Source organism: Lipophrys pholis, assembly GCF_963383615.2.
Source record: "Lipophrys pholis genome assembly, chromosome: 13".
NCBI lineage: Eukaryota > Metazoa > Chordata > Actinopteri > Blenniiformes > Blenniidae > Lipophrys > Lipophrys pholis.
Genome location: NC_137632.1, coordinates 6,274,394 through 6,301,375, shown reverse-complemented (window position 1 = coordinate 6,301,375; position 26,982 = coordinate 6,274,394). Strand labels below are relative to the sequence as shown.

General features: G+C 43.1%; 2 protein-coding genes across 3 annotated transcripts in view; both read left to right on the top strand.

Annotated features, from left to right (window-relative positions):
• Positions 1–561: 561 nt before the first annotated feature.
• LOC308119152 (mid1-interacting protein 1-B-like) lies at positions 562–2,568 on the top strand. The gene is made up of 2 exons (XM_080478997.1): positions 562–673; positions 853–2,568. Exon 2 carries the CDS (start codon positions 1,165–1,167, stop codon positions 1,693–1,695), a length of 531 nt encoding a protein of 176 aa, XP_080335123.1. The 5' UTR covers positions 562–673; positions 853–1,164; the 3' UTR covers positions 1,696–2,568.
• Positions 2,569–6,373: 3,805 nt separating this feature from the next.
• LOC308119156 (cyclic AMP receptor-like protein A) overlaps positions 6,374–26,982 on the top strand; it is a 69,466-nt gene continuing 48,857 nt past the window's right edge. For both annotated transcript variants that reach the window (XM_080479003.1, XM_080479002.1), the window contains exons 1-8: positions 6,374–6,538; positions 13,282–13,334; positions 15,309–15,363; positions 16,575–16,631; positions 16,734–16,794; positions 20,369–20,456; positions 24,353–24,442; positions 24,942–24,980. In XM_080479003.1, the coding sequence (XP_080335129.1) occupies positions 6,458–6,538; positions 13,282–13,334; positions 15,309–15,363; positions 16,575–16,631; positions 16,734–16,794; positions 20,369–20,456; positions 24,353–24,442; positions 24,942–24,980 (524 nt within the window). In that variant the 5' untranslated portion in view covers positions 6,374–6,457. The remainder of the gene's footprint in view (positions 6,539–13,281; positions 13,335–15,308; positions 15,364–16,574; positions 16,632–16,733; positions 16,795–20,368; positions 20,457–24,352; positions 24,443–24,941; positions 24,981–26,982) is intronic.

Here is a 26,982-nt window from a genome sequence, read left to right as displayed (position 1 = left end):
GCCACTCTTGTTAACTCAATCAGATATTTTGATGTGAGTAATGTCACTAAAGAAAAACAATCAATTTAACCATTTATTTTAATATATTGTATATTATCTGAGTTCTTCACCCTGGTTCTTTCAGGCATAACATATTGTACTTAAATAAAGGTATTTCTTGAACAGCGGTAGAACGCCAGTCAGCACAGTATTGAAGAGTTACAGTGGTTGTGGGCAGAGACTGCACTAATCTGAAAAGTCATGATGACATTGTCACAGACAGACTGCAAACACATAAAACTATAAATAAAATAAATGTAAAAGGCTATCTGATGACTTCCGGGAAAAACCACGGTAGTTTAGAGTTTGAATAAAGTCCAAAAAGCGTGAGAGACCACCGGCACATGTTGCTTCTACTTCTACTTTTTTTTTTTTTTTTTTTTTTTTCATTTAATCAGAGCACTTCACTTGATTTGTCCCGCCTCTGAAGCGGACATGGCCGTGTGATTGGCTTCACCGGGAGCCCGAGCGGTGGGCTGATGGCTCGGCTGATGAATATTCATGAGACCGGTCAGCCCGATCAGACATCTCCTCTACACGCTGCAGCTGCGTGGCTCGTCGGAACAGCGTATGTAGAGGTGATGTAACAGCCCTCGGTTCTTTCGTCTCCATCGGGCAAAGCGCACCGCAGACGGTGAGTAGAGCCGTGCGTAAAAAAGCGCACGGCGAAGCGCCGCGCGTCAAACATTAACAACCCATGTGCTTGTTGCTTCTGACTTGCAGAAGATGCTTGTTTACTGTGTTGTCTGTCCGATCTGTCAACTTGGAGCCTCTCCTACAGCCTCTAAACCTTTCTGTTGGGTGCTATTTCAGGTCATTTGGGTCCGGTTACGGTGCTTTGGGAGGAACTTGACAAACAGGTTGCGAGGACCGCCTTCAAATAAACCACCTGCTTATAAGACGTGCTCACGCGCCGCACTTTTCAGCAAGAAGGAAACGAGCACAGACACCCAAGAGAGGTGGGCGAAAAAAGAAACTCAGGAAGTGAGGCCAACCAGCAACACCACTCGTCTGATTTACGGGACAGCCAATCCCTGCAACCGCATTACAGACAAGCAGCCTCTTCTTTAAGCCGATCAGACTCAAATCAGGGCTCTGACAAAGAAAAGAAGACAACTCGCAGACATGATGATGATGCAGATGCAGATGCAGATGCAGGAGACCCCCAAGCAGAAGAACTCCCTTTTCAACGCCATGAACAGCTTCATCGGCGCCGTGAACAACATGGACCAGACCGTCATGGTGCCCAGCCTGCTGCGGGACGTCCCCGTGGACGAGCACAGTGAGCTGAGCTCCCTGAAGGCGGACGTGGACGAGGGAGACATGTACAGCCACTACCAGCTGCTCAAGTCCATCCGCACTGACATCGAGTGGGGCGTCCGGTGCGCCGCGGCCGACGAGAGGTGCAAGGAGAGCCTGAAGATCAACCGCACGAACTCCTCCGCCTCCACCTCGTCCTCCTCTTCCTCCTTTTCCTCCATGTCGCTGTCGTCCTCCGAGGAGGAGGACGACGACGACGAGGAAGAGGATCTGGAGAAGCAGTTCCAGTTTCACCTGGTCGGGCTCCACGGAGTGCTGTCCAAGCTGACGCAGCAGGCCAACTGTCTGACAAAGTGCTACAAGAAGGAGGCTGGCATCGGAGGCTGGGGCCAGTAACACCCGGTGATCACTCTGTGACCACAAATACTGAAAAGCTTTCCTTTTTCTTTTTTTTTTTTTTTCTCTGTTGGTTGGAGTGCCTGAACTGACTTTTCTCAATGGGCCGTGTTGCTGCCACCATAGTGATGAAATCAATGGACAAAGTATTTGAAGCAGCCTTTGACTGTCCACGGGCCCACATGGTGTTGGTCTACCCTGCTGTAATGACTGGATGTGGATGTGTTGATCCCGTGGAAAGCCTTTGTGTACTTGTTACTAAACTCTCATGCTTTGCACTCGGGTGTTTTACACAATGTGCATTCAGATCACGTGAAACACAAATGAAACATATTTAATACTTTTATTTAAAGTGTATTTATTACCTCACACTGTATGTTTAAGAGCCTGTTTTTATTTCAATGTTTTTAAAAAGGAGTGGATGGTGTCAGCCAGTGACGTGTGCTTTCGAACTGCCCCTCCGAGGGAATATTGACAAAAGATTTAGCATCCTGTCTGTGGCGCTGATGATGTCGGTGTGTTCGGATAGACTTGTCTGTGTATGATGACTGATCCTTTCAGTCTGACGTGTCTCGTGTCTTTTAAATTGTTTTGCTTGGAAGGAGGCAGACGCTTATTGTAGCTGTCCATGATCTCCTGGCGTCCTACATGGCCAGTGAACTGGAATCGTATGATAATTCTCCTTTTTATGGAGAATAATGAGGGTTTCCATGAGATGCTGTCATTGTTGTCACTGTCTTTTAGTCTGTTCTCTGTTGTGGTAATACTATGATGAGGTCCATCTGTCAAATTCAGCAAGTGCTTTTGTGTGCATCTTGTGCACTCTTTTTATACGGACATTTGTTTCAAAAATAAACTTTTATATGAATTTTACTCTTGGATTTTGTGTCGTGCATGATTACACTTGACTAGATGCATCCATTTCTTATTTCGTAAACAGAATTGGCTCACTTTGATTATATATCTTAATTCATAGGGGACATTTGGGTAAAAGTAATGTATCTTGGAGCATGTAGACGAGAACCCTCAAAGTTCTCAGGTGCACTGACATTTAACAGCTAAACTTCATCTGGACATAAATTATTAGACACAAATTTCAGGTCATTATGCATCAACTGACAACAGTACCCCCCCCCCCCCCCAAAAAAAAATTTACTTTTTATGCATCTCTCATGGATGTATTTATCTCCATCCCAATAACTTTAAAATACAATTATTGCTGTATAAACAATATCATTGTTTATCTTGTTCACTTTCTGAACTTCGCTCTTGGAACTTGTTCCCTGCACATTCTGTTTGCTCTAAGCCACCTGAATAAAATGGGCTCCATAAATGACATTATGCAATATCTTAAAAAAAAAAAAAAAAACAAGAAGACTGTGCTCCTTCCAGGAAACAAAAACTGGATCAAACCACATATCTTTGGTTCATATTTGCAACCTTTTAAAAACTAATATTCAGTGTGTTCATGCAATTTGTAGGATTATCTGTGCTCGTAAAGGTGGCGAAAGATTAGCAGAACACAACCAGTTAAATGAAACTGCTCCTATAGATACCAGGAAGAGGTGGATCAACAATTACCTGCAGGATGAGGAATGCTACCTTTACCTGTCAGTCAAGTTTCAAGCGGGTACACCTTGAACTACTTAAACTGTGAAACTACACAGCCTAAGCAGGTACTGCAGGAGTCCACGTAAGATCATTTTGAATGCAATTATAAACACTTTCTTTTAAAATTCTCACATTGTGTGATATTTTCAGGTGGATTTTCTTTACAAACTGTAAAACCTAAAACCAGCAAACATTGTTAAATAAAATTTGATTGCTTTCTGGGTTCAAGTTATTGTATCTCAGTGAATACAGTCGAGTGTTGTGTACTTCTCGGATACATGGCTGCTCGTGCTGTTTTAGGTTATTTGTCGAAATATCAGAGATTCTCCAGTGAAGTTTGAGTAATTGACGGTGACGGTTCCAAAGGCCATCGGGTACAGCTGTAGTTTCAGTCCCACAATAGGTCAATAAGGAGCAACACACCCATTTCCAGCTGAGTCTCATTTTCCACTGACTCTTTTTTTTTTTTTTTTCTCCTCACAAACTCCTGCCTGGAAACGAAATCCTCCAAAACGTTTCGTCAATTTCTCCTAAAAGGTTTCAACTCTCAGTTCTCATACAGCAACTTTGAGAACACAAAGCTGTAGGATTGCCTGTACTCCAATAAACACCTGAAACACTGCATAACAAAGGATGAGCAAGTTTGTATGAGCTATACTTCAAAATTCCTCTTCGGTAGATTGCCATTTGATATTTGTCATGTTTTATGTTCAATAAATGACTCTGGATGAATAACTTAACAGACCAAAATCAGAAAAGTTTTGATTAAATGTAGGTTGTCTTGTTTGTCTCAAAATTGCTCAACAAATCCCTTTTGAGATCACGCTACTTGGATTTAGTTAGATTTTATGGCTGTATAGGCAAAAATGTACAATGGGCGAGCGCTTCTGCCTCGGCTCCCCACTAAAATATCAACATCTTCCAGTTCTTCAATATTACTATCTGTTTTTGATGGTACTGAAGAGGTCTTGTTACAAACGTGTAAAATGGTGGTGAATCTTTTCTACGATGGGCTGACTGTACCTCAGAAGTCCACCAAGGCCACAAAGAAAAAAACTGGAGACGAAGGTCTATTTATCTGGTTGCTCTTGACTGGAGTTCATGTCAAAAACAAGTCGGGGAGTTGCCGGATATAAGAAGAATGTCAAATCCTGTCAACAGAGATAAGTAGGAGGAGTAGGGTGTAGGTGAAGTCAATCGAAAAGAGTCTCATTAAATCTCATTAAACCGACACACCATGAAAATTATCTCTCATTTGTGCTCGAGCCTGTTTACAAGCAATGCAGCCACTGTGGTCCACCTTAAGAACTAAAGTAACACACTTTTCAACATGCTGGCCTCCTGCTCAGATGAACCGTATCATTGGCCTTAAGGTGATTACTTGAGGCTATTGCTTCAGTTCAGTGGATCACGGATAATAAACATTAAGAATGTCACAGGGTCTCATCACAGGTGTATTTTATTCACCTGTATTTGCATTTTTATAATGGAGGCAGGAAACAGTACCTGCAGAAATAGACCTCAGCTCCTTCCCGGGTTTGTGCTCTTTTTGCGTTACATTTTGTGCATTAATTGTCACGTGTAAAGAAAGCGCATATCCTATGTGGAGGAAGATACATATTGAAACTCCAGCAGAGCTGTAGAGCAAAGATCAGTTTGCATTCTTTGCTTAGTTGAAGTTCAAACTTTCAACGTCACTTTTTTCTTTCGGCGCTGTCTCCAGTTCAGACACCGCTTCAAGAAAATCTTTCTGAGTTGAGTCCAGCACGATCGCCCACCCGACCATCCATTTACAAAAAGCTCTGGGTTCTGAGCATTTAGTATCAAAGACCTCAGACCTGTCTCTTAAATATTCCATAAAAGAGGCATGAGATACTGATCTTAATGCTGAGATATGAGCAGGACTATAGGAGGAGGCAGCATCTCCGTTTACTCGCTTCTTTGTCAACTCCTATTACAGCCTGGTTCAGTACAAGGTGATGCATCAGCTGTAACACTAAAAACAAAAAACAACTTCGACCACATTTCCTGTTCATTGTCTGAGAGATGAAGGGTCACAAGCGTTTCTTTGTCTTTTACTTTGCCTCATTTAATGAAACAGTTGGACTGGACTAGTTGAATTTTTGGGAAACATAGCTGTCTTTGTATATTGTGCTTAAGTTTTGCAGCCAAATGATGTGCAGTCTGCACCGCAGATGAGAACTTTTTTTCAACAACTGACATTTAGGAAGATACAGAGACATTTTCTGACCGTGTCATTTCACTCTTGTATTCCAAAACTTTTATTGCCTGTATCAGAAATGAAATATGACGTTCAACCCAAATCATTAATTTGAGTGCGTACTTTGTCTTTTTCTTGTCTATAAAGCTCTGAATGGTCTCGGGCTTAAATACATCTCAGATTTACGAGAAGAATATGAAACTTCCAGACCCCCGAGGTCCTCAGGAAGAGCTTCACTAAGTGTTGCCAGTCAGTAGAAACAAGGTGAAGCGGCTATTAGTTACTACACTCCTCACCTGTGGAAAACACTTCCTGCTGACACTCTCACTTTTCTTTTAAATCAGGCCTTAACACTATTATTTGCTCAGTCTTTCTATTGAACAATAGATTGTGCTCATTTTATTACCTTTATTTTGATAAAAGTTTAACTTTATTTATTATGCCATTCTTAATCACTTTGTTTTATGGTATTTCATCATTTTAATCGATTTTGACTCTGAAATGGCATGTTTTCATGTATTTCCTATATTTCATTGTAAAGCACTGTGGATTGCATTGTGTCTGAATGGTGCTATATGAATAAATTCGCCTTGCCTTTTGAAAACATTTGAATAAAAAGTGAATTTAGTATAGGATCGTTCTGTCTGTGTATTGTCTCGAGTTAATCTGTGTGACAACATTGAGTATTATGTCTATGCGTTCTGGACCTAGCGGTCATTGTAGTTTATTCTCTTTCAATACATAAATATGACATTGAAAACATGTGATATCGGTATGAGCTGTAACTTCGGGAAGCTCTCGGCTCAGACGCGTAGTCATACTTTTTGTCCTTCTGAGCGCACCGTAGAAACCGGAAGTAATCTTGACGCTAGCTGCAAAAACAAAAACAAATCGGAGCTAAATTGTCTCAAAATTGATGTTAATAAAAAAATGGACAGTGTAACACCAAAGCTGACGAGTAAGCACTCACGCTGCGGTTTCTTTAATACAGACTCAGAGGACTATCGATGCGTAAGTACCTAACGTCACTGAACTACTTTAGCTTTTGGGCTAATTAGCCAGTTAGCTGCATCGCGTCTTTCTGCTATGGAGGTCTCAGGTGAGCGGATTTAAACCACTCACTGATGTTGACCTCTTTCTCATTAATTACTCGATTGATTAGGTAATGAACAAAGGCCTGACACCCGCAAGGCTCTTGACACTAAGCTCCATCGGTAGCATTGAGCCGTCCGTCATGCTAGCTGCGTTAATTGGCTTATTTAACTGTAATGTTTCATTAACGGCACTAATTAACATGACATTAGGCCTCTCAATGAGTCTCACCTACAGGCGGATTATTAAAGTAATGACTTCTGGGTGTACATATCGACAAACGACACGTAATACTGCACAGCCGAACGCGCTTGAGTTGTTCTGCATCGTTTTGAACCAGTATTGCTGCTCAGTATTTGCTCCAGAGGATATATATACTTTTATTAAGGCCAGAGGGAAATTCTTTATGGCGTTCCTCCTCACAGAATAGAACACAATAAATACAATAGAAGTTTAAATATCCATAAGACAAAATGAAATTAAAAGTAATGTTAGATATTAATATACACAGGGCTAAGCAGTGACTAGAATAAGTATAGAAAGAACAACAGAAAAACACAAGAAACTCTATTTTCAAGGAGTCGTGAAGTCTTATGGCCACAGGAAGGAATGAGGGATCTTTCACTTCAATGGTGTGAGTCCTACTGAAGGTGATCCTGCTGCTGACCAGGACATTGTTCGGGACGGACCTCAGTTTGGACTGGACCCACCCCCGTTCTGAGCCCACCTGTACAGAGTCCATCTCCACCCCCCACTAAGTCGCTGGCCTGAGTTTGTTGAGCCTGTTTGTGTCGGCCGCCCTCGGCTTGCTGCCCCAGCATGCAACAAAAAACAGGATGGCGCTCGCCACCACCGACTCATAGAACACCTTCAGCTGAGTGCAGCAGATGTTGAAGGACCTCAGCCATTTTAAAAAGTAGGGAACGCTTTGGCCCTTCCTGTAAAGGGCTTCGGTGTTCTTTACCCAGTCCAATTTATACCCCCAGATATATTCACTCCTCTGCAATGTCCACATTTGCCCCGTGGACAGACACCCTGTTCCTCCTTGGGTCTCGATTAGTTCGGTTTTGTCAACTTTGTAACTGAGTTTTGCTCGTTTTGTTGGTTGTCGTGTTATTTTTCTTGTTTTGGGCCTCAACTTTTTTAGGGGACGCTCCATAATGACATTTTGACCCTTCTAATAGTTGTTTTAATTGTGTTCAATTCCAGAGAAAACATTGCTATGTGGCCCAATTTTACATTCATTTCAAGGTGAGGTGGAGCTGGAGCCGATCGCACTTTGGGCGAAGGCAGGGTACACCCCAGACACCAATCCATCACACAACAAGTACAAAGACAGAGAGTCCCACACTCATGTTTGCACTGTGGGAGGAAACCAGAGTAACCAGAGAAAACCCAGGCACACACAAGGAGAACATATAAACACTACGCAGAAATGCCCTAAACAGACTAAAGCTGTGGATGTTCTCACAGTGAAAGATCATTAAACACAACAACACCTTGAAGCCATGGCTATGTGTCATCCCGTAGAAAATGGTGAATCTCATTATAGATTACTATACATTTTATATCATGAGTCATTTCAAGCTTGATTTTGCCCTCTATTAGGTGAGCAAAGTACCCGGCCACTCCATGATAATTCAGACTTTTATTTATTCTTTGCAATCAGGAAAGACATGTCTGCAACCCAACTTGCACAATCCTCATCTCTATCCCTCCATTTGTAACTTCAGTTTGTCCAGGATTTCAACAGAAAACTCACTTCAACTCAGCAACAATACTGTCTTATTAAATTAGATATTAAATAATAATAATACAATTTTATTCAGACAGCATAGGATGATTTAAGAATCCATTCATAATAAGATTTTAACATTGTCGTAGAGATGTGTCTTCACAAAATATTTGCATCATTGAATAAGTCAATAGATAAACCATGACACGATAGCACTGGTTAAATATTCAATGTTTATTTTAACGTGGATATCAGCTGTTTCAGACGATACAGTTATAATATACAATTCTACTTTTGTGCTTGCTTTTGAAAAACAAATATAATGCAAACAAATTATGTCAACACCAGTGGCTCCTTATCTTTTTGGTGATTTGTACCTGCTTGTTGCAGCTGTGTTGGACTGCAGATAAATAAATTCAGCACCTGGACTCTTCTATGAAGCCACACTGTTCTGGCGTTGTTTTACTGAAATATACAGCCAACATTTCATCATTGATGGTGCCATTCTCGATGGGTAAGCTGCCCACACCAGAGGCACTAAAGCACCCTGTGACCATCAAACATGCCCACTGGTTACTAAATGAAGATACCACAACGCCACAACTTTTAGGCCCCATTTACACGACAACGTTTTGAGTGTCTCAGAAAGGTTTTACGTTTACACAGCAATGTTTTGAAAACGATGTCCGTTTACATTGAAATGGCAGAAACACTGAAAACGATGTAGTTAGTGTGTCAGGCCACAAGTTGGCACTGATGAGTTGTTTTTGTAAGAAACCACGCACACATGCAGAGATCATTACTCTATAAACACAAACAATGGGAGTATACAGTCGTTCATATAGACACACCATTAAGTTGGATTGTTATTACGGATCACTCAACTATTAAACTACCAATTCCCAGGAGATTATGAACTGAGGGTCATGCCTCTCTCAAGGCAATGTGCAGAAGAGCCATTGATATGGCCGTGGTGGGCAAAATAGTGTAAATATACAATTTACTGTAGAGATTACTACTTGAGTAAGAAGTTTTTTTCCTTGTTCTGTGGTGCAGTTTGATGTTCTTTTTACTTCAAAAAAATAATCCAAATGATTATTTTAATTCAGGTCACACGCAGGAATGAATAGTAACTTTGTGAAGATTTCAGTGTTCTGGTGTTGTTGAGACTGTGTCAGGGACTTTTGATTTAACGGAAGAGGTGCATTTTTAATCCTAAGAATTTAACAGCAGTTGCATCAGTGAGATTTATTTTTCACCTTCTCACCATGAACTTGGCTCAGGGGCTCATCTTCTGTTGGGATTACTAAATCTTCCACCTCTGCCAGCATCCCTCTGCTGCTAGTGTGGAAAAAATCTTCAAGTGTGGCCCTTAAAATTTACAAATGTCAAATTTCTGTTACTCACAGCAGCTGTTTTTTTCTTCGACCCAGATTACAACTGTGTTCTTGCGGGAATTTGTTGTTTCTTACCTCAAAGACATTGAGAACCCAACCTGAGCAGGTTCTCTGTCACTCCTCTTGGCAGTGTCAGGCCCCGGTTCACACAAGAACGTTTCAAGTGAAAATTCTTCATTGTTTCCTTTTCGCTTCTGAAAAATTCAGAAATGCTGAAAACTGTCTGGTTTTCAGGAAAATGTGCACTGGGAGTCATGACACTCTGGAGACCGCCATTGTTGTTATTGTCCATCTACTTGTGCTTGTGCAGAAGAAGTGTTTACTATGGCCGTGATGTGCAGAAGCTGCGTTTCTGCCGTCTACATGGGGAAGGAACCCAAGCGTTTCCAGAAAGTTGCATTTTCCCTCCGTTTACACGACGATGGAGCCTGGGCCATTTCTAAAGAGTTCCAACCGGGAGTCGTTCGCTAGAAGTTGTGTTTTCAGTAGCTCCGTGCACCGTTGCTGTGTAAACACCCAAAATGCGATGAGCTTTCACTTGGAAGATGTTATCGCGTAAATGAGGTCTTAGTTGCTAAATCTTCACTGAAGTCCAGGATCGCCTTAACCTCCTTGGTCGCAAAGCATCAGGAAGTTCTCTGGTTTTCTTGCCTTGAGGTTGTCAAAAATGTATTTGCATATATATATATATATATATATAAAGAGTAATTTCTAGAATGTAGGGCATGCCTGAGAAACTGCCATTGCTTATCTTTAAGGTAGTTGGTTGAGAGTGGGAGTGTCCACCAGCATGTGGCTTCACTGTAATGATTTGGCAAATCAGAGATCGAAGAGGAGGAATGCCCGTAGTTCTTATAGGCAATCTGAGGGACTCCAAGGATCACAAGTTGGGAAATGTAAAGACACAAAGTATCATAAATGTAACTTCTAATCAGATCTGGCTGAAGTTACAGGAAGCTTTGACACAGCGTCCACACCCTGTTGTTTTGAATAAAAGATGATTGATATTCCCTTTCAAAACAATACCCGAGTGTTGGATCATCTATTAGGAAAATCACCTGTTGGTAAATTAAGCTTGGCATGCCCTGAGGTCAAGCAGATAGAGGACACCTCCCTCCCCCTCTCTCTCTCTCTCTCTCTCTCTCTCTCTCTCTCTGGTGCTGTGAACGTGAGAATGTCAGTACGTTGAGCTTTGCGTGTCAGCAGCATCAGGCTGCAGGTTATCACCGCTCTCTTAACCCAGCTATATAATAGGAAGAATGCGGCAGTAATGTCGTCTTGCCTTAAGCCCTGAATGTCTTTTTTTGTGACGACTAATAACTCACAGTCGGGAAGCAGCTGATGTGTCCCGTACACTGCTGAAATAACCTAGATACAGATGGCCCACATTGACTTGGCGAGCTATATCGGTTTGAATTTTCTGTCAAACTTTGAAGAGGGAATATTCACACTCAAACTATTCATACGTGCCTGCAACGTCCCTTTGTAATTGTGCCATTTTTATCAACCTGTCTTTCAAAAATCATGGAGCAGTATTAAGCTGGAAAATATGTATTTGCAGTTAACCAAAGATCTCACTGCTTTGTTAATTCTTTTATTGTTATATATCAGCAACACTAATTTTAAAGCATTCTCCTACATGGTGATATAGTGGTTAACGATCTCTTCACAGGTAAAATGATCCATTTACACAAGATTTTCAAGTGAAAACGCAAAACCTTTAGGTGTCAGTTAACACGACAGCGGTGCTCGGAGCCAGTGAAAAAAACCTTTTGAAAATGGCTCCCAAGTTGGAACTTTTCAGAAATGCTTCGACTTCGTCTCTGTGCCATTGTTTATAGCATATTGTTCTCTGCGTGCATGAGTGCGGGGTTTCATTACAAAAGCAAACAGCAGCACCCACTAGTGGTCCAACATGAACACTACATCATTTCAGTATTTCTGCCATTTCCTTTTAAATCGTTTTCAAGACATTGCTGTGTGACCGTGAATCTTTTTTTGAAATGAAAACATTAAAATGATGAAACGTCGTTGTGTAAATGCTGCCTAAAATGCCTGGTTCCAAAATCCATGCAAGGTTTTCTCTGGCTTCTTCAATGTCCTCCCACAGTCCAAAAACGTTGGTTTGTAGGCTCATCATTAGTGACTGTTAAATTCCCTCCACATGTACCTGTACTGTCAGTAGTGCTGCACAATATATGGCAAATTTATTGTTATAGTGGCATCAACACATCGCAAAGACTCAACTGTGGCCAACTTTGATTCCTTGCACTCTGCATGTCAATTTTGGCCAATCAGATAGACCTCTATTGCCTGAAATGACCACCCAGCGCAAACATCAAGGAAAAATGACCAAAATCAACAATTTCAGCAACTCCTGAAACATTTGTGGAAACTACAGATGTACACTTGATGGAAATACTGGAAAAAAAAAACAAGCAAAGGCTCAAAGAAAGGCTGTAGAATAAGCCTTTGAATAGATAATTTTCTACCATTTCAGTTGAATTCACTTGTTAAATATATCACAGAGCAATACAACAAACCCACAGTCACACCGCGCATGGACCACACAGGGAACACAATACAAGATTTAGCCGATAGAAATTTTAATGTTTACACAAGGGAGGAAACCGGAGCAAGCCAAGCCCGCACAGAAAGACGCCCAACGTCCGCGTCACACCTGAGATGATTTTATTGTGAGTCGAAACCGTTAAGCAGTACATGACCATGTGTCTCCTCCATAGATGTATATTTTTCTTTTGTTTTGGTTGTCCCCGTTTCTTGGCACGGCTGTGCATTAGCAGGGAGTGTTTACAGTTATGGGGCTGGTTTATGGTGATCCGTGTGGGCTGTTGAGTGGGATCTGAGCGGGAACGTGCAGGACGTGTGCAGGCAGACGGGGATTTCACTCGTCTGGTCCTGTGGACATTCCCGTCTGTGTTTTGTATGCAGGACTCTCTTTCGTTTTGCCGGAAGCTCTCAGGACACACTGGCGCTTCGGTCATTCTCAACATTCCTTTGTTCTTTCGTTATCACTCTGGGTTGGCTGGGATCGGTTTCGGGTCACACGCAGCTTTTAACAAAATATGTGGAGTATCAGGCTTCAGCCTTAACAAATCTGCCCGTATCTGTGTCGTTCCCTTCAGCTGTCATTTATCTGCACGCCGTGCTCCTAGCATGTTAAAATGGCTCAAAACCTGCGCTGATGTGTGAGGTGTCGTTCCTCTCCAAATATTTACATTTCTGAATCTTGGCTCTCCTTGTTGGTATGCAAACCCCATTTTGTTATTCTTCTCGTCATTGATTTGCACACGTGTTTGCATACTAGCGCACAAACACACAGAAGACACGCAGGAATAAATGGCAGCCTTGTCAGCCCGCTAGTTTCTTAGCATATGATTACAATGATGATAACACAGTATTTACATGATATTTCACTTTGGTTGATAACATTTTACTTGAAACAAACGCGGCACACGGACGATGTTCATGTCATCTAAAGTGTTGTTTAAACTGTTTTTGTTTTTCAGGTGGTGATTTTAACTGTTAAGCGAGCCACAGGAACCTTCTCCTTAGTAGGATGGTGAATATTTCTCTTTTTTAATCCCTCAATTATTCTTTGTCATGAACTCTTGATTCTTTTTACAATAGTACCCATACATACTCCGACTAAAATAGGTGTAAACTCTTGAGGTGCTGTTGAAGGATATTTCTGTACTTCATGGATTTAAAGGCATTAAAGATACACCATTAGATGCAAATTTAGAACATTGTTTTACTTTAAAACAGATCAAACTTGCTCGCACACGTTTTAATGAAAAAAGGCGTTAACGAAAGGGTTTCACTGAACCAAAGTTGGAGAAAGGCTTCACAATCGGGGGCAATATAACAAAAATAAATAATTAGATTCCTTCAAAAAGTAGCTTCTGACTGGCTAAATTTGGAGTGTTCCTAAAGTCCTAATTCCTCTCATCAGTCTCATTTATATTTGGGATTTTTAGCAATAATAAGTTACTTCAGAAAGCATATTTTAATGGCTAAGATATCAAACAACCCTTTAAATGATTGGTATAATTGTTATCAATTTTCTAACTCAGTAGAATCTTCCATAGATCCTCAAAGTCAACCCTCTGGGCTGAGATTGTGTGACACTTCATTGATGGTAGGTCAGTGTATCTCTAACTGCTCTAATTAATAATAGGTACAGATGACTCGAGTGTGTACCATTTCTGTTTGTGTGTATAATACAGGGTAGCCTCAAACTATGTAGAAAAGACTTTAAGTTGGTCTGTATCGAACTGCCGATTTCATAGCAATGACACGACGTCATTATAAGGTCAACATTCCCACACAGATGTGCACAATACCAATGATTTTTCTGCCAAAAATTGGGAGGAAAAACAGACTTATTTCTCTTGAGCTGAGATTAGATTGGGTATGACTTCGGTGCCGTAATTCTTCACAATGTAATGCTCATAATATTTAAGGTGTGGACGATTAGTCTGAAAAAAATAACATTTCAGACCACACCTCATTTTTTTTCCATCAGTTCCTGATCAAGTAGCTTATCTCCACCCCTGAAGAAGATATTTAACAGAACAGTCAGAATCATTAACTGTTGCCCAAGTGAAAATGTAATAATGCACTTGCCTTCATCATAAAGGTCTACACTGTAATGCCTAAAACTTTTCTCAAATCGTTTCCACATTAATGGAAATTCAGAGGGAATATGTAGGCTATCGCAGACTTACTGTAATAAAAGTAGGTTTGGTCAGAGTGAGTGTGACAGGTAACGCCGACCCTTACAGGCTGATTTCACCTTTTTGTGTTCCCAGCACAATAAGTAATATATTTCTAAAGCATTCCGGAACTGTTGACTCTGTGTCCATGGTGATTGCGTTTTGTGTTTACAAGCTGTGGTCACACTGACACACCCCCACATGTCAAAAGTCATTCAAATCCGTGGCGTCTTTACAAGGTGGTAAGTTGATAATACTAGACGGTTTGAATAGACGTGACTGTGGCTGATGTCCATATGATTTGTATTGAATTTAAAATGAGAATAAATATTTGCCTCACTCCTTACAAAGCTTAGAATGGCAAACATTAGCCACAGGACAACAAATCAGTTCACGAGAACCGCTGTTATTATTTGAACAGCGAAATCAGTTGTTAACTGTGCTTTGTTGTCATCGTTGCTTTTTTTTTTTTTTTATTAACTTTTCAGTAATCTACATTTACTTTACAACATTTAGCCATGTTTCTTTTCTGGTGAGAACTTAATCCGTCAAATGTTTTCAAGCAGGTGTTTGGTACTTCTTTTTCCCTGATAAATAAGCATCCTAAACAAGCTTTCATGGTCACTGATCTTACTTCAAGCTAAGGAATATTAACACTCGCACTATAAAGGAGCTTGCAGGGATTCCTGGTGGTGTTGTGTTGATGTGCAGGGCAGCATTTGGCCCGCAAAGCTGAAATAGCTGCCCTTGCAATTAGTAAATCTCACTTGTGCTTTTGTTTTTTCTTCTTTCTTTCCTCTCTATTCTCTTATTTTCAGCGTTTTCATGCTGTTTGTCATCTGGCTGCTCCGTAGATATCACTCCTTGGCTCAGGTAAATTTGCACTACAGTGTTCGCAGTGTTTTTTTACACGTCTTTCCCTTTTTCTGTTTGCTTCGTTGCCACCGGAAATATGTTCAATTAGCCGTGACAAATCTTAGTATAATTGAACCCAATTAAAATGCACAGATTAATGAAATGTGGAGTTAATTGACTCATGGTCGCTCTCATTGTGGCTGCCGTCTCATATTTTTTCCTTCCATCTCCAAATGTTGAGGTTTAATATGTATTAAATATATTGGATATAAACTAAATGATGTTAGAATGATTCCTCCACTGGTTTTATGCCTCTTCTCCCAAACGGATAAGATTTTAATATAATTTACTCAAGTGTGTTGGGCTTTTTCTGTTGTTTTTTTTGTTTTGTTTTCTTTAGTTTTTTTAAAAAAATCTGTGCCGCTTGTGGATGGCTTCGTGTTTTTTGAATCCGGTCCAGCAGGTCGGTCAGGTTTAGCAACGCTGCACGTTATCCGCCTAATCTGAAATAAATGACTTCTTAACATAGATCCTATTACCTCTGGACCAGGTTAGAGCGAACGACTTCACGTTATTCAGCTCTTCTTCCCCCTCCGCTCTTCGCCCTCCTCCTCCTCCTCCCCCTCCCCCTCTTCCTTCTTTGATACCATATAAACCCTCTCCTAACTCACAAAGGTTATCTGTCAGTCAATAGTCTTTAGTGCTCTCAAGGCCCTCCTGCTCTTTTTTTTTTTTTTCTTCTTCTCTCAGTCCGTCTCCTCCTCTCGTGCTCTGTCCTCCCCCTCCGCAGCCTTGGCAGGGTCATTGCTAGACAGAGATTGATGAAAAGATGTGCGTGTTTGTTTGTCTGTGTGTCCTCGCCAGTTTGTCACCACCGATCCAAGAATAGATGTTTAACTGAGACTCACATCCAGTGTGCAGAGCAGCTCCGCTCCGGAAATCTTGTTGCATACGAATTATTGATTCATATTCTTTAAAAGATTTCGAGTCGGGTCTGTGCGGAGTGGAAATAAGAAGACTCTCTCCTCTGATATTCTGAGAGTTTCACTGAGTTATCACCAGGGATGGCGCGTGTCAAACTGTCAGCCACTTCAGTGATCATTTGAGCTGTAATCTGCCCTCGTCTCAAAGTGAATGTAAATGCTGTGCCTTTTTTTTTTTTTTTCATACGAGGAATTTGTTGTCGGAGGATCCCTCTTCATGTCTTCTTATTAATTTCTACTGTACAGAAGATGATTCTTAGCCTGACTGTCGCCGCCTTCTTCGACAGCGTAGCATATGTCATGGTGAGTTCCTCTTCTTCGCTTCGCCAAACACGAATATGTGGCTTTTTTGGGAGGTTTTGAAAAATATATAAAATGCTTCCCTCTGTCGCTCTTATTGCTTAGGGTGACTCCCATCCAGAAGGATCTCTTTGTGACTTCCAAGCCTGGTGGCTAACATACTTTGGTAAGACTTTCTTTATTAATGTCACACTATTTTAATCATCAATTTTAATCGATTAAAATGATGAGTTGTTTCAGCCCTAGATTTGAGTGAATTTGACACGAGGCAAATTGTGATGTGAGAGCATCTACAAAACTGGTCTTTATTTATCTAAAATGGTCCAAGAGTGAACTTGGGTCAGCCAAGCTTTAACAATGCATGTGGCGAGTGCAGGCCGGAAAGTCTGTGTGATCAGATCAAACAGAGAATAAGTTTGTCCTGCTTTGCTGCAGATCTTTGTCCCGCTTCTAAGACAAAGTTGCCAGAATACTTAGTGCATTGCAGTTTGATGTGTCATGCTGACCCTCTCGGACAGAGTCGAGAACAACATAGGGAATGTCAGCGTCGGAGCTGGGCCTCTGAAAAATAGGAGATGAAGGCTTTGGTCTGATGAATCACATTTTGTCACTTACCCAGGGAACACACAGCACCAGAATGCACAATGTGGAAGAGGCAGCGTGGCACCTTGGATAATACTCTGCTGGAAATCTGGGTCCTGCCATCCATATGGATATTACTTTGACATGTAGCATCTACCTTGGCATTTTTGCATACCATGTACTAGGGCTGGACGATATGGCCTCAAATCAATATCACGATATGTTGAGCAGTTCACCTCGATAACGATAAATGGACGATAACTACTCCACTGTGACCCCTGCACAAAAAAATGTTTGGCCACTAGATGTGGCAGTTAGAGTGATAGTATGACTCCCCTGGAGCTATTTATTGCCACTTTAAAGGATTGTAAAGGACTGTAAAACTACACTGTCTGAAAATAAATAAAGAAAATACAAAATAAGTACTTTTAGTTGTTAAGATTTATTGAAGAGCTAATAAGCACAGATTACTTGAAATAAGAACGACTTTTAAAAGTATAAAATAACCTAAATTTCCTGCAAACACAAAGTATTAATAATACAATCTCTTATGAACAAATTCTAAATATGCATATTACAAAGAGTTTACTCGAAAATGGCCACATTCAAGTTATCAAGTAGTCAGGTTCTCTATAACGAGAGAAACAAGTTGCATCCCTTGTAAACTTCAGGGCATGTAGTACACATGCCAGGCCTTTAGGGGCACTGTGATGCACCAAGCACAGTAAAAATGCAGAAGAAGACAGAGCACATAGAAATTTAGAAGTAGACTCCTGCTCATAAACCACTATATAACGCTCGTTCTATAGGTCTATGGCTCCGCTCCTCCTGCTTCTACCGTCGTCAGTAGCTTCTGCAGCTCCACCGGAGCTCGTAGTCCGTGATTGTTGTGGTTATTAGGTGACATTGGCCGAAGAGGGGGGCGATTACTTCATATTTTTTCAACAGATGATCGTCTTTGTCGACTTTTCCGTCCACACCCCGTGGTCTTTCAGCAGCGGAATGCTCCCTGCGAGAGGCAGAAATGGTTCTGTAATGGTTTGAGGAACACAACAACTATTGTTTTGAGTTGTTTTGGCCTCCTAACTCCCCAGATCTTAATCCAATAGATGAAGCTATGCATGTCATGGCTGTGAGATGAGATGATCATCCATTCGTTTTCTACACCATTATGTCCAACTCTGGGTTGTGGGGGGATGAGCTAATCCCTGCTGACTGTTGGCATCAGCAGGGTAGTATGTCCTGGACAGACTGACAGTCCATCACAGAGCAAACAGAGAGACAGAAAGCAACATACACAGACATTCACTCTTTCAGGAAGTTTAGAGTGCCTTTATTTTCCTCGTTTATGGCACGATTGTCCATCCTGTGTCTCCTACAGAGGTTTACAATTAAAGGTGACGGCATTTGTTGGTAATGCAGTGGTTAGGCTTGCTCATTATTCAGGAGAATTCACACACCCATGCCAAGGATTAACACACCCATAGCAATGGTGTAATATTAGTGAGTCAAGCACTAAGACCGTTGCATTACTGTCTCCTGTGTGAGGAGAGGATTTTCCGCCAATGGCAGCACAGGGCTCCACTGATTCATTTGGGATAATCAGGCAAATCTACAAGTGGAAGTGGAACAATTTCTTTGGGATTCAAACGATTGCGGCTGAATTGCTTGTAAGCGGGGAGTCCTGGTTGTATTTGCATTGCTGGCATTTGTCGCAATTACAGCTCCCTTAGCTTTGATTAGCATAAGGATTTTTAGTTAGGACTGGCTGCTAATGCGACACTTTGCCAGCCTCGTTTTATTGGTCTCGCTGGCAGACACTCACCTGCTTTCACACACACACACACACACACACACACACACACACACACACACACACACACACACACACACACACACACACACACACACACACACACACACACACACACACACACACACACACACACACACGCTGATACAGGGTAATGGGCAGTGAGTTAGTGCTGCAGAGGTTGGTGTGTGTCACCTCGGTTTATCATGAGGATCCTCACGCTGAGGACAAACGGCTGTACATAAACACAGGCTGAACAGACACTTTGTTCTGTTGCAAAGACGAGTGGGAGCTGCATTGCACAGCTCTGCTTTTAACTATCATCTATAAAATGTTTTGAAATGTGTTTGAAATGGAGGAAGATGATAGCACAGGCAGCGCCACCAGTACAGGTAGTGAAGGTGTGTCATGTTATCTTTGGCAAAAGCAATGCCTTGGCTGTTTTCTCCTTATGTAAGATGCATTTGCAATGACAGTGATGGCGGCTTTTAATAATAATAAAAATGTGGACAGACTGCTGTCTTTCTGTCATTCCCAAAGAGTGCTCAATATATTGCAAGTGTATATTGTTTACAATAGATTTGTATATGTATGCATGGATTTTTTATTTTTTCTATTGGTGATCACCTGCCCCACATGTCCAGTCAAAAGGAACACACATAATCCTGCACACCCAAGGTAAAAGCTGTGGAGGTGAGAAGGAAAAGGGAAGGTTGCCCTCTCGAGTTTTAGTCATATACATTAATTTCACTCCTCTGCTGACTGTGCCTTCTCTTTCCTTTCTTCATATCTTCTTTTCAGTGTCTCACTTCAGTCTGTGCTGCCACCCCCCTTCCGTGTCCCTGCACCTCGATTTCCTCTCCTTTTTTTTTTTCTCCTTCCCTTACAGCCACCCCCCTACAGCCACCCCCCCACCCCCCACCCCCACCCTTCTGCGTTATCTCTCTCTGCTTTTCCACAGTTCATCATTATCTCCCTTTGAGCTCCCACCTCTCATCCATCACCCTAAGCTACAGGTTTCCCTCATATTACTGCAGAATGGGCCTTCATTTATCAAAAAGTGGAACACATGCACGCTCCACACACTCTCATGCATACGTGCATGTTCAGGACACACACGCGCTGTTGTGGCAGCGAGCCATGTTGTAATTTGACCTTGGTGTTTTTCTGTGTGTGTGTGTGTGTGTGTGTGTGTGTGTGTGTGTGTGTGTGTGTGTGTGTGTGTGTGTGTGTGTGTGTGTGTGTGTGTGTGTGTGTGTGTGTGTGTGTGTGTGTGTGTGTGTGTGTGTGTGTGTGTGTGTGTGTGTGTGTGTGTGTGTGTGTGTGTGTGTGTGTATATCTGCAGACTGGAGTGCCTTGGCCTGGGTTTGTCTCATCACACTGAACCTGTACCTCAACCTGGTCAGAGAAATAAGCACCAACAGATATGAGATGTAAGTAGGGAACCTACATGTATATATTTTTTTCTTTTAAATTCTGCTGGCTTTCATCATTAAAGTGTTCGTTTGGTCCAGTCCACTGTGAAGGCTCTTTAATGCTTGACGCACGGGAGTGACGTGCAGAACTTTGATGTGCGGAATCAGCGTGAGAGAACGTGTGTGCCATTTATACTAGACGCGGCTCCCGCTCCCAAACTGCAGGGGGCAGTGCATCGCAAACACACTTCCACCGCAGTATTGAATTAGAAGTAGACTTCTTCTCTTCGACACCAGCAGGTGATCTTGCAAGTGGAGAGCGGACCGGAGCATGCAACTATTGTTTCGAATTAAATTTTCCCTCCGGTAAAGTCTGACACTGAAGAAAATTGACATCTATGAGTCAAATCTTGTGTTTTCATTGTGGATATGCACCTTTAGGCTTTTTGGGTCTTTAAAACAAAGTATTTGCTCCTCCTCTTCTGCTCCGCCTTTTTTACTCACGTCTCTGTCCGTGTAGTCAGAATAATTTGGAGGCGCCTGGAAGGGCCTGGCGGCTGAAATTACATAATTCGGCCGCACGGAGCCATGCAGTGCTCATGAACGCGTCAAGCTGGAGATGGTTAACAGCATTAAAGAAATATTATTTGATATTTTGTAGGAGCATATATATATGTTTTGTGAATAAGTGATCAAACTTATATATGTAGAAACCAAATGATTGCTCAAATCAAAATCAATTCACTCAAATCTAAAGTTTTTAGCAGAAAAAGAAACAGTCCAGGTGATTTTCTCTTATCCAAACAAAAGCGCTCTATGGCTGGTAAAAAGGCAAAGCTCCCTGGACAATTTGTAGTCCATTACAAGGCTAATGCAAAGAGACAAGACTAGTCAGACAGAAATGTATTAATTAATTGATCTACTGTTTAAACCTAAATTAACAGATTTTCCAAACTCGTGCACTCAGATTGTTCATCGTCAATATGACTGCCTTTCATTTCCTCTTTTAAATGTTCTTTTTTCTTTTTTTGCTTTGGGTACCTCCTTTGCGCGCGTGCGTGCGTGTGTGTGTGTGCGTGTGCCTGTGCCTGTGCCTGTTATTTGCCAAAGCATGTGTCTCCCCACGGAGCATTGACAGACACCCCCCCCCTCCCCCGCCCCCCTTTTCTGTTCCAGCCAGCCGACACTCTAATTGAAAAGGGAGTGAGTGTCAGCCGTTAAGTGCGTGCTCGTGTGTGTGCGTGCACGCATGGCCATCTTCACGCTTTGTGGCTCTGTGTTTCTGTCACTCAAACTCCCATGAGCGCTTTCCACAGCACAAGTGTGAATTTGCCTGCACGTGGGTATTATATTTTAGCATTTTCTATGCCAGGCGCAAAGCCTTATGACAGAAACACAATCTAAATGTATGCGCTCTGTAGGCGGGAAAAAGGAGGCAGCTGCGTGCGCTACGTCAAGTCAATTGTTCATGGTTGTATCCCGCAGATGAGTTTGGGTGGGCACAAACCGTCCCCACCCTTCTGCATGTGAGAGATTCGACCATTAAGGGAGGTGCACCACCCCCTACCCCCCATGGGAGTTTTCCTGCATTGATTAGCAATAAGCCAGACAGTATAATGGTGTTATAACTCATAAGGAGACGGCTTTATGTGCGCAAGGAAGGGGCAGGCATCGAGGCCAAAACCGGCTCGCTTCAGAGCGTTATCAGCCTCACGCCTCTTATAAGTCCAGAGGGAGTAACGTGGGAGGAGGATACGTCTGAATTTTTCTGGCTGGTCCGGTACGATGCGCTGTGGGGGGAAAGCGCAGAGCTTTAATAGGTTAGAATGAAGCAAAGACAAGGTGTCACTGGGGCTCCCATGTATTGACTGCACATAAATAAGCTGTATGTGTTTAGGCAGGCGCGAATGCAGTTTTGCATGCATGCACAATTACCCCCTGGCCTCTTAACCCAACCTCCCACCCTCTCGCTGGCAACTCACGCACACACACACACATCCACACAGTGACAACGCTGATGGCTTATGGATGAACAAATTGCCAGAGGAGTTGAAGAACAGAGGCAGGATGATCGTGTGTGTGAGTGTTTTGGGGTGTTTGCTGTAAGCTTTCAGTTGAAGTGAGTCCGTTGTGCGCAGAAGGAAGAGATAGTGATCAAGCTGAAGATGGAGGGAAAAGGTATTAAAAAAAAGAAGTGATGTGAGGCAGTTAGAAATGTGATCGAGCCTCAAGAGAGATTTCTGCACAGGCGTGTGTGTGTGTGTGTGTGTGTGTGTGTGTGTGTGTGTGTGTGTGTGTGTGTGTGTGTGTGTGTGTGTGTGTGTGTGTGTGTGTGTGTGTGTGTGTGTGTGTGTGTGTGTGTGTGTGTGTGTGTGTGTGTGTGTGTGTGTGTGTGTGTGTGTGTGTGTGTGTGTGTGTGTGTGTGTGTGTGCGCTCATGTTGAGAACACGTGTGGGTGTGCTTGCAGGTGTGTGAAATGCAGAGCGCATAGCAGCCCTGCTGTGCCTCATTAAGCCCATGTTGCGCGCAGCTCCGGACCTCGTCATCTCCCTCTCCGAGCACTGCCTGCCTGCGCGTGTGTGTTTGCGCGCGCGTGCGCGCGCATGAGCTCAACATTGATTTCCTGACACCCCCAGCCCCCCTTCTCACACCAATCGTCACGCCGTGGACTGGCAGCGCCAATTTTACCAATTTCTCTCTCTCTCTCTCCGCCTCTCACTACGCAGACTGCCTTTGTGTCGTTCTCACTCACCCGCGCTTGCGTTTCTCTTCCTCCTGCTCTCGCTCCTCTGCTCTGTTGCCTTCTCGCTTTCAGCACTTTTCACTCATTTCCTGTTATTTTCTCTCTCTTATGCTTATCCTCATGTTCAAGCTAAACAAAACCTCTCGTTGCATCCATATATTACCCATGGCTCTCTCCAACTTATTATTCAGTTATATTTCAACCCGCAGCCTCCCACCTCCTCCTACACTCACTTACCGCTGTCCATCACAGGGGGGATTGGAGGAAGAGGAGGTCTTCCAGTGTGCCCCACTGAAATAAAGAGACTCTGTGTGTGTGTGTGTGTGTGTGTGTGTGTGTGTGTGTGTGTGTGTGTGTGTGTGTGTGTGTGTGTGTGTGTGTGTGTGTGTGTGTGTGTGTGTGTGTGTGTGTGGCGCACACAACTCGAGTGGGATTGAGTGTGTGTCAGCCGTGTCACCACTGCTCGATTGACCGTACTTGGAACAAGTCAGGGCAGGACTTCCACTCTATTGACCAGGCAACGCTGTACGCTCTATAAAGTATCGACTCCCGCACAGACGACCAAGACACTGGAGCACACGCCTCATCTGTCTGAGACACACACACACACACACACACACACACACACACACACACACACACACACACACACACACACACACACACACACACACACACACACACACACACACACACACACACACACACACACACACACCTTAGAAGGCCGTCACTGAAGCTGTCATTCATCAGTGATAGCCAGTGTGAGCCTCTCTAGCCTCTTTAACCTTTTCCTTTCAAAAGTGGGCTATTTCTGCAGTCAGGAAAAAAATTATAATCTTTTGTGCTCAATTTAGCCTGTTTTGTCCTCAAGTTTACATTTCGCAAGCAGAGAATGTGGCTGTGGTTTTTGATGCGGACCTTTCCTCCGAACATCATCTTTTCCCCAACAGTTAGGGTAATTAGGGCTTATATTAACATGAGTAATTGGCTGTCTGGCTCTATAGACGTTTGTCTGCACCTGAAAAATGACCCTCATACCAGTGCCAACAAGGGATGAACTACAGAACAAAAGAATAGCTTTATTTGTAGGTTGTTGGTTTTTTTTCCACCAGAGCTGAGTGGCTTGTTGTCTGTTTTTATAATGAAGTCAATGTCTGCTTTTTATCAGGTCGTATCATGTGATGGCATGGGGGGTCCCTTTGGTCATGGCCTCCTTGCCACTGCTAAAGAGTTACTACGGCCCCGCAGGAGCCTGGTGGTGAGTACAGCCAAACTATCTAGCTTCTGTTTTTATCCTTTTCCTGCGCTAGAGACAGCGTATTTTTCTGTTAAATGTCTTTCCTTTCAAGTAAGGCCATAGCACTGGCCTCATTCCAGCTCCCACCTTCATAAGACTTTATGTGATAAAAATTGGCAATTATCAGTACATCTGATCACAGTAAAACACCTCCTCACACTTGCCAGTTCTTGCAGTGAATCGGAAAGGCATTATTTGTTTGGAGGGGAGTTAAAGGGGTGAGGTATAGGGGAAGAGGCCGGGGAGAGGAGGCGGTGGAATGAGAATTGGGACAGAGCCTTAATCTCCGGGCTCGACTCTCCTCTTTCCACTCTCAGCTTATTAATAGCTACAGCTGCACAGCTTTTCCCCTCCGCAGTCACACAACTCTCTCTTCCGCTCACGCTCTCCCTTTCCTTTGTAACCCCCTCATCTCTCTCTCTCTCTCTCTCTCTCTCTCTCTCTCTCTCTCCTTCCCCAGCTGGATCACAGACGATCACGTAGCCTGGAGATTTGGGATGTAAGTAGACCCTTTCAGCGCCGCCATCAAAGCTTCCCCCACTGGGGGAGATGGGGAGGAGGAGGACGAGGGCTGTCTCTGCGGGGAAATGTGAAGGGTTGCATGTCAGGGGAGCCTACGGGGTTTTTTCCCTCTTGGTGTAAGGCCAATAAGTGTCTGTGTGTACGTGCGTGCATGTGTGTGGATGTGGATGTGTCTGCCGCTGCCTTGTCAGATTTAGGGGAGTTGCTACACTGTGTATTTAAGTGTTTAGGATGGCTATGAAGGATTATGCCTGTCTACTGCTTTCTGCAACTGGCCCTAAGTCTGCGAGGGCTCTGCCAATCCCCTGGTGCAGACACTTAAACACACACACACATGCACGCCGCAGCAGTTCGCTATGAGCCAAGGTAATCGCGTTGCTGCTCGCAGCATCAGCAGGGAATCAATCTTTATAAACAAATAAGCACGCACGCACACACACAGACAAACACACACACACACACACACACACACACACACACACACACACATGCACGCACAAACACGCACTCACACACATACACACCCACAGAGAACAACACATAGCTATCAGCTGTGCTAAACGAGCCTGTGTCTCTTTTATCAGTGCTCCTCTGCTCCCCGGCTTTCTAGTTTTCCACGCTGTCGTGGCCCCGGGGGGACGAGCAGCTCAGAGGATCAGGGAATCTTCATTAGCTCTAATTACATCAAACCAGACGAGAGATTAGAGGCCACGGCAGCACCCGTCAAGGAAAAAAAAAAAACCACATGCTCTCAAATATGCACGGCCCACTGACAGCTTGGAGGAGGCCAGAGGTTGGAGAACTAAAGGTGAGAAGTGAAAAAGGTGGGAGGGGAGCCATACAGGGTACGGTTAGGAAGACGGGGAATTACTCAGTAGGAGAGGGGAAAGAGGGGCGGCGTGGCAGGATGGGAAGGAGAGTCAGAGAAATGGATTGTCCTCGTCACTGCCCACGCCCTGCAGTGTGTCTTCATCAGAGTTCAGCGAAGCGCGCAGACAGGACAGAGGAGGCAGGGGAGGCTGCGGGGAGGAGGGCTGCGAGCCGGCATGAAAGAGGAAGGAGAATGAAAAGCAGAGGACAGCGCTGTGTGATGGAGGTGCAGAGTTTCAGGGGTTGAGTCAGCAATTGAAAGCACTCGAGCTTAGCTGAGTCACCACTCTTGGAGGTCCCCATTGGTGTGTACGATGGCCTCCAGAAAGACAGCACTGATAAACACCCGGGGAAAAGACATTTGTGAATGAAAGCTTGTAATTACTACATTTGAACCATATTGCTAACAGGAAAGCTTTGTTATAACTCGGTTGACCTTAACACCTCTTTGGTTCGGACTCAAAATTTCAACATTTCGTGGATTTTTACATTAGCATTATATCCACTCTGCATTTTTTTTTTCCTGAGCCATAGTGCCATTTTCAATTGTTCTCATTTCTCACTGTTCAGCGAGCGACTGCCTTGAGAGGAAACGCAGCATCTAGCGCCCTGTTTCTAAGTGCTCAAACTGTTTTGTGCAGCTGCTGCTCAGAAAAGTCATGCACATGATTGGTTTTTAAGACAAACAAGCACTGCGGATGAAACAAGACATTTCACTCTTTAGGAAACGCATGTTCTCACTGTACCTGCATATCCAGATTTTTATGATCTATCCAGATATGTAGGAACTATCATAACAGAAACAGAAAAGCCTGCTCGCGTGAGCTCATTGTCCAAACACTGAATGTTGCTGCTTAATTTTTTATTTTGGTTGTATTACCCAAAGCATTGGAAACTACCTGTCAGCCTGGAAGTCACCTTACTCATAACAAAGACTGCTTGACTAAAGAAATACGCCCATTGATTACACTGATGATTTCGTTGAAGGTTGACACTCTAAACACTGTGTAGTCATCTATCATCAGCATTTATGTGCCAAAAAAAACCTGTTGACACAGGGCATTTAGTTCTCTGAGGATCACTCCTCATACCTTTTTAAAAGACCTGGC